This window comes from Papio anubis, chromosome 12 (genome assembly GCF_008728515.1).
Source record: "Papio anubis isolate 15944 chromosome 12, Panubis1.0, whole genome shotgun sequence".
In the NCBI taxonomy this organism is placed as follows: domain Eukaryota; kingdom Metazoa; phylum Chordata; class Mammalia; order Primates; family Cercopithecidae; genus Papio; species Papio anubis.
The window spans coordinates 103,594,459-103,609,456 of record NC_044987.1 but is presented as its reverse complement, the minus strand read 5'-3'; the positions used below and the strand labels follow the sequence as shown (position 1 = coordinate 103,609,456).

The 14,998-nt window shown below is 40.9% G+C and overlaps 1 protein-coding gene across 47 annotated transcripts in view; it reads right to left on the bottom strand.

The window, feature by feature from the left end:
- The window catches only part of PHF21A (PHD finger protein 21A), a 191,392-nt gene that overhangs the window by 39,278 nt on the left and 137,116 nt on the right, over window positions 1-14,998 (bottom strand). For 39 of the 47 annotated variants that reach the window (XR_004177538.1, XR_004177537.1, XM_031653486.1 and 36 more), the window contains 2 exons: window positions 9,868-10,074; window positions 785-1,036 (listed from right to left, as the gene is read on the bottom strand). Coding sequence is in view for 45 of the 47 variants with exons in the window: in XM_031653486.1 (XP_031509346.1) it covers window positions 785-1,036; window positions 9,868-10,074 (459 nt within the window). In the remaining 2 variants the exon portion in view is untranslated. The remainder of the gene's footprint in view (window positions 1-784; window positions 1,037-9,867; window positions 10,075-14,998) is intronic. The other 8 variants (XM_031653509.1, XM_031653500.1, XM_031653498.1 and 5 more) reach the window with 2 other exon arrangements.

The following is a 14,998-nucleotide window of genomic DNA, read 5'->3' as shown; positions in this document are numbered from 1 at the left end:
TGAGTGACCTGGTTGCTTCTCTAAAAATTCCTGGGTAAGTGGTGAAGCTTCACTTTATTGTTCTCTAGTTTCACTCACCACTGGTATCATTCAAAAGCCACCAAGAGCTCTTAGGTGCCATTTTAAAGGAATTTTACATCAAAACTTAGATACATTTCTCCCAAGCTTCTGAGAATATCAGTTTTCTAAATGGCTCGATCCTAGAACTCTCATGAAAATTCTTGTTCAAGTACTTCCTCCTTAAAGGGATTTTTTTTTTTTTTTCCTGAACAAAACTTGGGCACTGACGCGGTTAATTTGTGAGTTTCTTGAATATTTTTAAAGTGCCTCAACTAACTCCAGTACTTTCTGGGTACAATCAATTTAAAGGGATATTAAACTAAAAGAATCATCAGTGAGTTTTCACCAAGGCAGTAATACAGCATAAGAGAGTTTAAGCACTCAAGTTTCACAGGAAAACACTGTAGACAGAGTGAAGGGAGAGGGAGAGATAAATGAAACAGTGTGTATGCCTCTGTGAAGGAAACCTTCTCCCTAAAATCAAGTCATACTTTGACGTCAGATAATGCACTGAATTTGGTCCTTGGTGTCAGGACACTTCTGTAGTGATTTGAGCAGATAGCAGAAATGCCATATTCCCTTCTCAGCCCCAAAGGGGAATTTGGTATGCTAGAAGAATGATGGAAACTGAGAAATCCAGCAGGAGCCTAGAAGGGATATACTACACAAATGCATATCCTAACCACCTCATGTGATCACACATGAGGAGCAGCTGCTGGCTTACCAGAGTGACTGTGTTTTTTGCCACAATTTGGACAGCCTCTGCCCCAGGCCCAGTGACCTTACTAGACGTCTGGAGGTTGACTGGTGTGTTCTGCACATCAGTGCTGAGCACAGCCTTCTGACTGTTGATGGCGGTCACCATAGCAATGGTAGGTCTCTGGCCCACCACAGAGGCAGGCATGGTCGCAGTTGCTGCTTTCAAGACGAGAGGTAGTGTCTTTGTGGTAATCATAGAAGCTGTAGTTACAGTCTTCTAGGAGACAGGGAAAACAGATATTAAGACACTAAATCTAAACTAAATAATAAACTAAATCCCACTAAACAATATGCTGCTAAACCTCGGAAGAAAACAAAACAATAATTCTCATAATCAATCAAGTTTCTCTGTAGAACACAACATTTCTTTAGTGTACATACAGCACACTCCTTACTACAGAGAAAGGCAATCTCTAGTTTTCAAGAGTTCTCATGTTGGTGTCACTTGTAAATGGGTAAGTGGATAGTAATAACTGCAGACTAATTCAGGCACAGGGTTTTCAACAACAAATGGGGTAGGTGTACAGATACAGAATGTGAGTATACTTATTTCTTTTAGTTTTTCTAATTCTTTGCTTGCTCTTAATTAATTTAAACTTTGTACTAGTTGCAAATCAATAAGCTACGTATCATCTCTATCCTAACTGCTACAACCTCAGCAATATGAAGAAAGCCACCATATAATTTTGGATATCTGCTTCCTGAGACACAAAGGCTGGGGTAAAAGGACAGTGTCTTTTTCTTTCCTTCTTTCTTTCTTTTTTATGGTGTCACCCTGGAGAGACGGAAGGGAAACTCAACATAAGGATTAGCATGTCACCTCTGAGGCAGTTACCTTGAAGGCAGTGAGTCCCAAGCTCCAGATAATGAAACATATTAGCCAACGAGTATACAATAAATACCAGTTCTTGATGCCAAAGGGATATTATGAGTTACTACCTATAATCTTTTCTCTGGAGAACTGCTGCAGAGGTGATCAAAGATGCAATGAAACATGACAAGGTGGAAACAAACATCTGAGTTTTAAAAGCCTGAGAGATCAGAAGATGAACTGAGGTGAGAGGACTTGACTGATGCTCCTTGGAAGTGCTATTGCAGCTTTGAAGCTGCACTTCTCTACACCTTTTACTAGAATAATTAAAGGAATCAGTTACAAAACAAACAAAAAAAATATAAACTAACTCATTACATGGCCTAAGCATCTATCTGGAGATAGATAGACATTTCGGGAACATGAAAATTTACCTGGTCAAACTCATTGATTCTGATTTCGATACTACTCCACCTTTACTGTGTATTTGCACTGTCTGATTTGGCAGCTACTAGCCACAAGTTGCTATTTAAAAGTAAATTGGGCCGGGCGTGGTGGCTCAAGCCTGTAATCCCAGCACTTTGGGAGGCCGAGACGGGCGGATCATGAGGTCAGGAGATCGAGACCATCCTGGCTAACACGGTGAAACCCCGTCTCTACTAAAAAAAAAAAATACAAAAAACTAGCCGGGCGAGGTGGCGGGCGCCTGTAGTCCCAGCTACTCGGGAGGCTGAGGCAGGAGAATGGCATAAACCTGGGAGACAAGAGCTTGCAGTGAGCTGAGATCTGGCCACTGTACTCCAGCCTGGGTGACAGAGCAAGACTCCGTCTCAAAAAAAAAAAATAAAATAAAATAAAATAAAATAAAAGTAAATTAATTGGCCCAGTGCAGTGGCTCACGCCTGTAATCCCAGCACTTTGGGAGATCGAGGCAGGTGGATCACCTGAGGTCAGGAGTTCAAGACCAGCCTGGTCAACATGGTGAAACCCTGTCTCTACTAAGAATATAAAAAGTAGGCCAGATGCAGTGGCTCACGCCTGTAATCCCAGCACTTTGGGAGGCCAACGCGGGCAGATCACCTGAGGTCAGGAGTTCAAGACCAGTCTGGCCAACATGGCGAAACCGCGTCTCTACTAAAAATACAAAAATTAGCCAGGCGTGGTGGCAGGCACCTGTAATCCCAGCTACTCGGGAGGCTGAGGCAAAAGAATTGCTTGAACCCAGGAGGCAGAGGTTGCAGTGAGCAGACATCATGCCACTGCACTCAGCCTGGCGAGAGAGCGAGTCTCCGTCTCAAAAAAAAAAAAAAAAAATTAGCCAGGCGTGGTGGCAGGCACCTGTAAGCCCAGCTACTCGGGACGCTGAGACAGGGGAACTGCTTGAACCCAGGAGGCAGAGGCTGCAGTGAGCTGAGATCGCACCATTGCACTCCAGCCTGGGCAACAATAGTGAGACTTTGTCTCAAAATAAATAAATAAAAATAAAAAATAAATTAATTAAATTTAATTAATTAAAACAAAAACAAAACACCAGCTCCTCAGTTGCACTAGCCACATTTCAAATGTCAAAAGTCACATGTGGTTAGTGGTGACCAAACTGAACAGTAGAGACAGACGGTATTTCCAACATCATAGAATGTTCTATCACTGTGCAAGACCAGTGAAAAGTACTTCCATTCTCTCAGAAACACATCTGGACAACTTCCCTTATGAATTTCTATTTCAGTGTCTATGCTTTTCTACTTCAGGGTATTAAGTTGTTTGCTTCTAGGGAATTATTTATCTCCATTTTTCTGCCTTACGCACATATACACATATTATCTAATCTTTTAAGATCATCACCCAAATCTTTGTTTCCTCTTCACTAAGTGGCTTATTCTCTTTGCCATTGCTCTTTAAATGTGAAATGAGAGTAAAGGGGGAACACTGATATTTATTTTGGGGTGCAGTGGATTATCTATCTTTGATCAGTGATGAAAACCAAATAAAAGCCAAATGCTATTTATTATTAGAAATGGTATATTAATAGTAGTATAACAACAAGGACTGACTGTATTATCAGCAATTTGTAGTAAGTGTTTTTGCCACAGTGTATTAGCCCTAGTTTTCCATTTAAAACATGTTGATTTAAAGAACTTCTGAAGTGGTGGTCCAGTCACACCAGATGGCATTCAATCCAGTGCTACCACGGATTGTGGGAGTAAAGTGCTAGTCAGAAGAACTCACTGACATGGATTTTAAAGACACGCATGTTGTTACTGCTTTAAGAGAAGTCAATATACTTTTGTTTCAAGTAAATCACCAATATTTTGAATAACTCTAAACTGATGAGTCTACAAAATACTGACTAAAGCCTCAAACTCACCTGAATTGTATACTTACCATTAACCCAATGCTTTAAAAACACTGAAACCTAACAAGTTTGTTCACATCTTAGGTTAGCAGTTTTCTTTTATAACTATGGTTACGGCTGATTTCACTACATGATTTCTAGCATCTACATACCTGTTTGTCTACTATCCAGGCACAAGACCTAGTACTGTATGCTTCAGTGAAAACTTTTTGAAGAATATATTTACTATTTATTGACACCAAGACCCAGGTAGTGCTTAGATCTTTACCCCTAGTCTGGTGCTTCTTCTTTCCCAGGTATTAGGGAACACAAACTAAGCTCCTGAGTTTAGATGACAAAAGGAATTTAGAACTTTGAAATGCAAGTCTAATGAAAAGGTCTGAACTGTTCTGGAAGGAGGAAGAAGAGACATAGAGAAGAAAGGTGTCCAACAACAAATTTTTATTATCGCTGTTGTTGTTTATTTATTTTTGAGATAGGGTCTCACTCTGTCACCCAGGCTAGAGTGCAGTGGCACAATCACGGCTCACTGCAGTCCTGACCTCCTGGGCTCAAGTAATCCTTCCACCTCAGTCTCCTTAGTACCTTGGACTAAAGGTAGGTGCTACCACACCTGGCTAATTGCCACCACACCCAGCCAAGAGATTTATTTATATGAAAGCTGTGATTTGTTTTTAGCTAGTTAACAGTGTCTAAGTATGATCACCTTTAAGAGAAGGTAGCTATTTCTCCAGTTTCACGAAGGGGTTTTTTATTTTGACAAAACACAAACTGCATGAGCTAGAAATTAATGCAGAAATACATGGCATGGCACATACTGCCAATAGCAAAATCCTTATTTATTTATTTATTTATTTGCTAAGTTATTGTTGTTTGCCTGCCAAATATGAAGTATTGATTTAAAACAGATGGACTCAGGCTGGACACAGTGGGTCACGCCTGTAATCCCAGCACTTTGGGAGGCCAACATGGGCAGATCACTTAAGCCTAGGAGTTTGAGACCAGCCTTGGCAACACAGTGAAACCCTGCCTCTACAAAAAAATATAAAAATTAGTTGGGCATGGTGACGCACACCTGTAGTCCCAACTATCTAAGAGGCTGAGGTGGGAGGATCACCTAAGCCTGGGAGGCCAAGGCTGAGGTGAGCCGTAATTGCACCACTGCACTCTAGCCTAGGTGATACAGTGAGACCCTGTCTCAGAAAAGAAATAAAATATAATAAAACAGATGAACTCCAATGTACAAATCAGAATTTAAGGGATTATTACTATGGGATCTAACTAACCTCCACATCTATTTTATATTATTTTGCTGGTTTAATTTTGAATGCAGTCATGTTGTATACTCAAACAACCACAAATAGAACCCTTCTCCCTTTTTTGTCTCCAAAAGTTTCTTTTCCATTTGGTTTTATTAACTGCTCTCTTCTTTACATTTGCATTATGCCATTAAAAATTAGAGGGCTGTGAATATAAGTTGGAGAGCATACCTGTATTTAACTGTTCTATTCTTTCACTTTTTCTGTAGATTGGAAAACTTTCAAAGTAAACATACAAGCATGAGTTGGCGTTAACTAAGTAAAGCAAACTGTCCCCATTCCCCCTCCCAAAAAGCATTCCTGATTGCTTCCTCTATGCCTTGATATACACCAATCACCCGACTTAGAATAAAAAAACTTTCTCCTCTTAGCATCTCCTCCTGGCCCACTGATTGCTACTTAATGTTTAATTCTTTCTGAAGTTGTGTATTTAATATATGTCATATATAACCTCCCATTTGTCCTTGTCCTCACGAACCTTCTGACTTCCCTATGACAGTTACAAAACCCAGAAGTTTTGGCATGCTTTGGAGGGCTTGGCCTTATCTCCTCTCCATCGTTTCGTGGATCCCACGCTCCAACCACACCAGCCTACCTACGATTCCCAGGGCATGCATTTACTTTTTTGACTCCATCTTTTTGTTCATACTACTCTCTATACCTGTGAAGCTCTTTCCCCTTTGCTCTATCGCTAAAATCCCATTCATCTGTCAGGGTCCTGCTCAGATGCAACCCTCCTTGACATGTACTTTCTGATCCCTCCAGTCAAAATTACTCTGTCTTCAAAATTCCTCTACATCTTAAATTTTTTAAATTCTTGAAGAAAATAGAAACTCTCTAAATTTGTGAATTTAGTCTCCACATTACCTAGAACAGTGCTTGCACACAGTAGGAACGCCACAAATATTTACAGAATGAACAAAAATTACTAAAAATGATATACCAGATTTCTGGCAGGGACCACTGCTCTTTGGATACCAGAATCTACCACATAGACTGGTAGTACCAATAAATAGATTGGTAGTGCCAAGCGCAGTGGCTCATGTCTGTAATCCCAACACTGTGGGAGACCAAGGTGAGTGGATCACTTGAGCTCCGGAGTTTGAGACCAGCCTGGGAAACATGGTGAAACCCTGTTTCTACAAAAAATACAAAAATTAGTTGGGCATGGTGGCCTGTGCCTGTAGTCCCAACTACCTGGGAGGCTAAGGTGGGAGGATGGCTTGGGGCAGGGGTTTCAGTGAGCTGAAATTGTGCCACTGCACTCCAGCCTCAGCAAAAGAGCCAGATCCTGTCTCAAAAACAAACAAACAAACAAAAACTAAAAACCAGATTGGTAGTTTACCTGTAAACTCAAAAACCAAAAACTTAGAGGATGCTTTTGGTTTTTATCATTAAACATTTTCACTAAATAAAACAATATTTAAAAAAGGTTGGCCAGGTGCGGTGGCTCACGCCTGTAATCCCAGCACTTTGGGAGGCCAAGGCGGGTGGATCATGAAGTCAGGAGATCGAGACCATCCTGGCTCACAGGGTGAAATCCCGTCTCCACTAAAAATACAAAAAAAAAAAAAAAAAAATAGCTGGGTGTGGTGGCAGATGCCTGTAGTCCCAGCTACTTGGGAGGCTGAGGCAGGAGAACGGCATGAACCTGGGAGGCGGAGTTTGCAGTGAGCCGAGATCGCACCCCTGGGCGACAGAGCGAGACTCCATCTCAAAAAAAAGGTTAGCAAAATCAATTAAATATATCAGGTGGGCTACTGGATGGAGAGGTGCTATACAACACTGTTTTGGAGGTAGCCCTGGGCCTCTCACCATCCACCATCCCAAAGCAACACAGACTACCAGGGAAAGGAAAAGCTATTATAAGTATTTTGGAAATGTTTCCTTTGTTGTGTGTGTGTGTGTGGTTTTTTTTTTTTTGGAGATGGAGTCTTACTCTGTCGCCCAGTGTGGAGTGCAGTGGTACGATCTCGGCTCACTGGAACCTCTGTTGCCTGGGTTCAAGTGATTCTCATGCTTCAGCCTCCTGAGGAGCTGGGATTACAGGTACATGTTACCACGCCTGGCTAATTTTTGTATTTTTAGCAGAGATGGAGTTTTGCCATGTTGGCCAGGCTGGTCTCAAACTCCTGACCTCAAGTGATCCACCCACCTCGGCCTCCCAAAGTGTTGGGATTACAGGCGTGTGCCACTATGCCCAGCCTTCTTTGATTTTTATAACATAAAATGTTACTTGCACAGAATGTTTCCATGGGTTAAGACAGAAAACTCCTACGTAACAGGAAACAATGAATTCTACCACACTCCTTCCAGGTAAACATTTTCTGATCAACCTGTACTTTGGAAAGAGAACAATCTAACCCAATTCTGTTTAAAACTTAAACAAAAAGTATCCTCTAAGCAACCTTTCAGAACCAATACAAGTGCTGGTAAGAAGATTTTTAAAGTCAGTTTTGAATGCCTAATTTCCAAATAGCCTTGGGGTGGTGATTAGGGTAAAAATTATGTAGGCTGTCCTAGCTATCTGATTTACAACAGGGATTTTTCTTTTTCCTTCTTTGGTTTTATACAGTATTGGCACTGCTTTTTTCTTTTTCCTTTTTTTTTTTTTTTTTGAGGCTGGAGTGCAGTTCTATATGACCAATAACAATGAATGGCAGTATAGAAGAGTAGTTGAATGGACATATTTTTCGGCCAGAACATCTAGGTTCAAATCTTAGCTCCACCACATACCACCCTCCATGATCTTAGGTAAATTACGTGACCTCTCTGTGCCTTAGTTTTCTCTTCTAAAAAACAGAGATGGTGGGCCGGTTGCAGTGGCTCACGCCTGTAATCCCAGCACTTTGGGAGGCCGAGTTGGGCAGACCACAGGGTCAGGAGTTCGAGACTAGCCTGGCCAATATGGTAAAACCCTGTCTCTACTAAAAATACAAAAATTAGCCAGGCATGGTGGCACGCGCCTATAGTCCCAGCTATTCAGGAGGCTGAGGCAGAAGAATTGCTTGAACCCGGGAGGGTGGAGGTTGCAATGAGTCAAGATTGCGCCACTGCCCTCCAGCCCGGGCGACAGAGTGAGACTCCGTCTCAAAACGACAACAACAAAACAAAAACAAAAACAAAACAGAGATAGTAATCATAATAACTTCCTCTTAGGATTAGGGTGAGGAGTATGTCCATTATATAAAGTACTTAGGAGACTGCCAGTATACAGTAACCTCTATTAAATGTTAACTCATCTTTAGTGTTCTTATAAAAAATTCATTCTTTACTTGCAAAATGTTGCACATGAACCGGTCCAATGTCCATAAACAGTGAACAGCCAAGTGAATTATACTCTTTTACTCTACATATAAAGACACAACAAAGACCTGGTGTTGGCTGTAAGAGGTATCCACGCTTAGATTTCAGAGGATCCCAAAGTCCCTGAAGTGTGCAAAAATGAGTGTATTAAGTGAATGTATATTCTTCTGGAGAGGGATCTATAGCTTTCAACAGAGTCATAAAGGGATCTGTGACCTTTGAGGATCCAAGTATCATTTGGAATATCATTTCCAAATACGCCCTTTTTGTGTATCCTGATTGCCTCACTATTCTTAAACTGTATGCTTGTTTAAATGCCCTTTTTGGTAAAAACATCTGCACAACTACGCCAAGTTAGAATTTTATTAAGCTCCCACTTCTTTAGTTTTGACCTGTAGCTTTCATTTCAGATTCCCATCAGTGTATTAGAACAAATTTATTTCCTCATAAATATGGGCTTAAAAATGAGTGTTTCTATGAACAGTGCAAATATAGCACTCTTCTTTTTTTTTTTTTTTGAGACGGAGTTTTTCTCGTTGCCCAGGCTGGAGTGCAGTGGTGTGATCTCAGCCTACTGCAGCCTCTGCCTCCTGGGTTCAAGTGATTCTCCTGCCTCAGCCTGCCGAGTAGCTGGGATTACAGGCGCCTGCTACCAGGCCTGGCTAATTTTTTCGTATTTTTAGTAAAAATGAGGTTTTGCCATGTTGGCCAGACTGGTCTCAAACTCCTGACCTCAAGTGATCTGCCTGCCTCAGCCTCCCAAAGTGCTGGTATTACAGGCATAAGCCACTGAGCCCAGCCACAGCAACTTCCAAATGCTTCTTTCTATCTGGTCCCAAGAGCACTGATCCTGGAATAGCTCTAGGCCTACTTGCTAAGAATTCCAGAAAAGCAATTCCAGAAGAGGTCAAGTCATAAACTTTTAGAACAAGTGTAAATAAATACCTCGAAAAATTCAAAATAAGATTTTAATTCTGCTGTAAAGCAGAGAAGTGATTTTTCTTTGTTATTGACTACCTTTCTCCCCTTCTTCAGACAGGTGGGAAATCATTTGATTTTTGCTTCTTAGTAATGCTATTTCCTTCTGCCAATGATTTCAAATGATACTTATCTAGGTTATGATATAAAAAAGCAATCAAAATAACTTTTGTTTAGTTCTAGCTGAGCTCAGTATAGTCTGAGACAGGACCCAGTTCTATATGACCAATAACAAATCAGTCTACTATCTGCAGCCTGCAATGTTCCATCCACACGTTTACCTGTGAAGCAGTCAGGTTGGGAGAGGCTGCAGCTGACTGCTGGGTGTGGTGGTGGTGGTACTGCTGCTGTTGTTGTAGTTGCTGTAGTGGTTGCTGCTGTGCTGTTTGTAGTTTGTTTTCAGATTGTGGCAATGGCTGTATTTGGAACTTGTCCGGTTGTTCTTGCTTTACTATCAGGTTCTTCCGTAGCTGTTCAACTACTCTTTTCTACCAAATGAAGACAAAAAGAAATAAAATATATTATAATACTGCTCTATCAGCTGCATAGAAATATGCTCTGACATCTTTCCTGTAACTAGCTTCATCTAAAACTTATTACATCTAAATTTACACAGGTTCTACATATGAAGAGCTTAAAGCATTTAATATACATTATTGCTAATACAAAACTGATGGTGTAAGAAATGTTTTATATATATAGGGCAACTGAGGCAACACAGCAGAGGTCAGATGTCCTGTTATTAACTTAGCATGCTGAGGGCAGTATACAATGTAGCAGTAAAAAGCAGGACTCTGGAGCCATCCTACTTCAACTCCAATTTCAGTTTTGCTACTCACAGCTCTAAGATGTTGGGTAAGTTTATGAACCTACCTGTGCCTCACTGTCTTGCTCTTTAAAATGAGGTGGTTAACAGTACCCTTGAGGTTTTTATGAGCACCAAATGACTTGTTATATGGAAAGTGCTCAGAACTGTGATTGGCACGCTGTTGGTCATTATTATTATTATTAGAGATAGGGTCTCTCTATATTGCCCAGGTTGGAGTATAGTAGCTATTCATAGGTGTAGTCATAGTGCATGCACTACAGCCTTGAACTCCTGGCATCAAGCAATCTTCTCACTTCAGCCTCCCAAGTAGCTGGGACTACAAGCACACACTACTGGGCCCAAGTTATTATTTTTTGCATATGATAACACAGATACTAGCCCTAGTAATTTTTATTAAGCAAACATCATGTATCTGTCCCAGTTGAAAACATTCAACAGATTGTTAAACAAAGAAACTTTGATCCCAGTAACATGTCATATAAACAACAGATATTCTAAATTACTGAAATGTGTAACTCATGAGCAGGACTTCTTCGCTGGGACAGGTTCTGTGGAGGTATACACGTTTGTTTAGGCAGAGTAGGGATTTAACTGCACGGAGTGAAAAATTAAAGTCAAAATTCTTCAAACTTCCTAGGCCTTGCTCAAATCCAAGAGAAATGTGTTTCTGGATACCTTCATTATTATAACACATTTCAACAGAATGTAAGCCCCATGTGTTCAGGGGCTTATTTTGTTCACAACTATACTCTGCACTTAGAACTATATTGCTGGCTGGGCGCGGTGGCTCATGCCTGTAATCCCAGCACTTTAGGAGGCCAAGGTGGGTTGATCACTTGATGTCAGGAGTTCGTGACCAGCCTGGCCAACATGGTGAAACCCCATGTCCACTAAAAATACAAAAATTAACCAAGTATGGTGGCACATGCCTGTAATCCCAGCTACTCAGGAGGCTGAGGCAGGAGAATTGCTTGAACCTAGGAGTTGGAGGTTGCAGTGAGCCGAGATCATGGCATTGCACCCTGCACTCCAGCCTGGGCGACAGAGTGAAACTCTGTCTCAAAAAAAAAAAACAAAAAACTATACTGCTGAGTAAATGTCCTTGTTCTCTTTACATGATGTGTAAAGTGGTGGGACCAAAGACCAACAAACTGCTCATAAAGCACGTAATAACTATTTGGGGGCCATATTTGGGCTCTGACTCTCCTGCCCTAATGGGAGGAAGAAGGTATAAGCAGCATTCCTCTCATATCTCATATACTTTCAAGTTAGTTCATTAGCGGAGGTGTGCTATTTCTGAAAAAAATAGATTGTGATTTTCTAATATAGATCATGAATGAAGAAAAAGAAGTGAACGAAGAGCTTTAAATAGATGAAACCATAAGAGCCAGGTTAATTTTCAAATACCTGCTTATGGCTATAACCAACTTCATCCCCCATATTCTCTAAAAAATGCAAATCTGTGCATTACTCGTTTAACATATTTGAACATTAAAATATGTATAAAATGAATTTCTAAAACATTTAAGTAAAAAAAAATGTTTTCTTGAGAGTTGTTTTTGTTTGTTGATTTTTTGGTATTTTTCTCTCTTTTTTTTTTTTTTTGGTTTTTTTGAAACAGGGTCTGGCTCTGTCACCCAGGCTGGAGTGTGGTGGCACCATCTTGGCTCATTGCCACCTCTGCGTCCCAGGCTCAAGCGATCCTCTCACTTTAACCAGCCGAGTAGCTGGGACTACAAGAGTGTGCTACCATGCCCAGCTAATTTTTTTATTTTTTGTAGAGATGGGGTTTTGCCATGTTGCCCAGGCTGGTCTCAAACTCCTGAGCTCATGCAATCTGCCCACCTTGGCCTCCCAAAGTGCTGGGATTACAGGCATAAGCCACCATGCCCGGCCAAGAGGCTTTCAGAAAAGTATTTTTATTATTGATTCTTTTCAGACAACTAAAATATCATATAAAGGCCAATTTTTTGGGAAAAAAAATTCTGCTATGCATCACGTTCTGCTAGCACTGCCTCTCTAAGAAAATATTTTTTTAAATGATGCAGAGTTTAAAGTCTTTGCAAAACTACCTGCAAATTAATACAATATCAAATGCTTATAATAATTAACTTTCAAGTCTTCAAAATTGTATTTCTCCATTATAAAAGGCAGAATAATTAAACTGCTATAGTTTAGGAGAAGGCGAAGTAATAGCAGTGGTGCTGCAGATAATGTTGAGAATCTCATATAAATTTTATTGCTTGGTGACTGCCAGAACATTTAGACATTTAAAAATTAAATAATTATTTAGAGTTGCTTTCAGTCTTCCTCCCCATCACACATCAAACATATTAACGAACTAGCTAACATGCAGCAACAGCAGCCAGAGAAAGGAACCTCAAGAGCTCTTACAAAACAAAAACAACAATGAAAAACAAAACCCAAAACAGATCAAATCAGAGGAAGGAGATAAGTCAGGAGGAAATAATACAACATAAACATGACACCTGCCAAAAAATTAACTTTGGACAAAAACGGCACAGGAAACTAATTACTATACCAGTCACAAAAGGAAAGGGTGTTTTTTTCTCCTCTACAGCCATCCTTAGGAAATACAGTGTGCTCTCCTACTCACTGCCCAGCTAAAGTAAACTAGAAGCAAGAAACAAAGCCCAGAACCTGCTCCCAATGTCGTGTACAACAGAAGGGAACAGTAGGGAAAGCAGGAGCAAGGGATGCGGGCTAGAGTACTACTCTTCAGCCATATGGCTAGAGCAAGGTGACGACCAATCAGAACCAGAATCAGGAGCGTGGGAGTCAAGTGAGTCACACTGCATTCACAACTGCTCCTCCCCCAGGACCTGAAACAAAGCTGTGGAAGCTTGGGGTGGGGGCTGGTGGGGGGACATGATCAAAATACTTGCAAACTTACATCAGTCCTTGAGAGGAAAGGGAAAAAAAGGAAGAAGAAAGAGAAAGAGCCCTGCATTACAGGTCAGATCATATGAGCTGGGTAAAGCTTTTCTTTAAAAGATAGCTTTGGTATGTCAAACTGCCACTCAGAAATGAATTGTCCCTTACTCCTTGCTGTGTTCACCAGATGAGAATACTGCATGTGTGGTTATACATGTCTGTCGTTATCTGTGGGGAAAAAAAATAAAAATTAAATCAAGGTTTGGAGGAAGCACTGATGCCCTCTGTCACTTAAATATGGATGACTGCACTTAGAAACCAGTAACTGAAAGCCAGGTGAGTTCTGCAGCAGAGGTGCTCCTTAGGTGTGGAGACCCTGCAAGCTCTTCCAAGGACTGGGAGTAAAGGAGAGTTGCTGTGCATATTAGCTGGCTTTTCTAAGTCTCACAATCCAGTCTCGTTCTAGCTCAGTCTTGCAGCTCTGGCAAACACAGCACTCAAATGACTTCAGAGGGACCCTGGATTTAGGTCAGTACCACTTCTGGGTGGCAGCAAGAGAATATGGCGAAAATATCTCAAAAATCCTAGCTGTGTGGTGTCATCCAAGGTTCTCACTGCCCCCTATACAAAGGATATCCTCTCATCTCCACAGGAGATGAGCCTATATTTTTACTACTATGTGTTTTAAACGAAGAAGTTATGACTGCTGCTGGTCATCAACGAAGGTTATACTGGCATACATGATTTGATATTTTCAAAGGTATTCACGTATAATGGAGATCTTTAAATGTAGCTAACTATATTGGAACATTATCCTGAAGCTTTGAGAAAGGGCTAAATTTCACAAACTGGCCATTCATCATTCACTGATAAGTTAATGAGAGTTAAAAGAGAGGGAAAAAATCAGGGAAATGAAAAAAGAAAGCTCGAAAGAACAAAGGCAGAAGCAAGAGGGGGAGAAAAAAATTAATAACTTATCATCTTTTCTTAATATATTTCTATAAACAATGAGCCAATGTGCCAGGCCTCCAGAACTGCTAGTACCGCCCCCTTCAATCCATCTGTCAAGAACTGCTCCATAAACCCAGCGTGTAACACGGAGCCTTAGATTCCCTTGACATTCACATCACTGGGTTTCATCAGGGTTTGTTCAGGCAGAAGAGTTCACAGAGCCTCTGACACTTCAAGTCACAGTTTCCAAGACAGGTAGTCACAGTGATCAATATTGTGACATTCAGTGATACTATCAACGTGTTCACACGACAGCAAGACAGGTCCTGAAGAAAAATACGGAATTTTATAGGTCTAATACAACAGAAAATCAGGTTCGTTTTTCCACCATCTAAGTCAATCGTTCCATGTTCCATGGCTTTTTTCAACAGAGAAGGGAGACAGAGAGATGGAAAGACTGCCCCCACCCCTCCAATCAACCCACTAGTTTATTTCTATCAAAAATTGCTCCCACAAATTTTAGAAAGCTTCTCTCAAAAGGAACTTCAAGACCCTGCCCCGCACAACTGGATGTCAGTGCTTCAAGTCTCTGCTTTTTCACACATTCAGTCATACTCAACTGGTTTGTGCTCTACATGGCAGCATCTGTTGCATATCAATTATTAGACGGCCACGCCCACTCAAGACATCTTCTTACACAGCATTGCCTTAAAGATGCATCCTTTTATTCCTTCCAC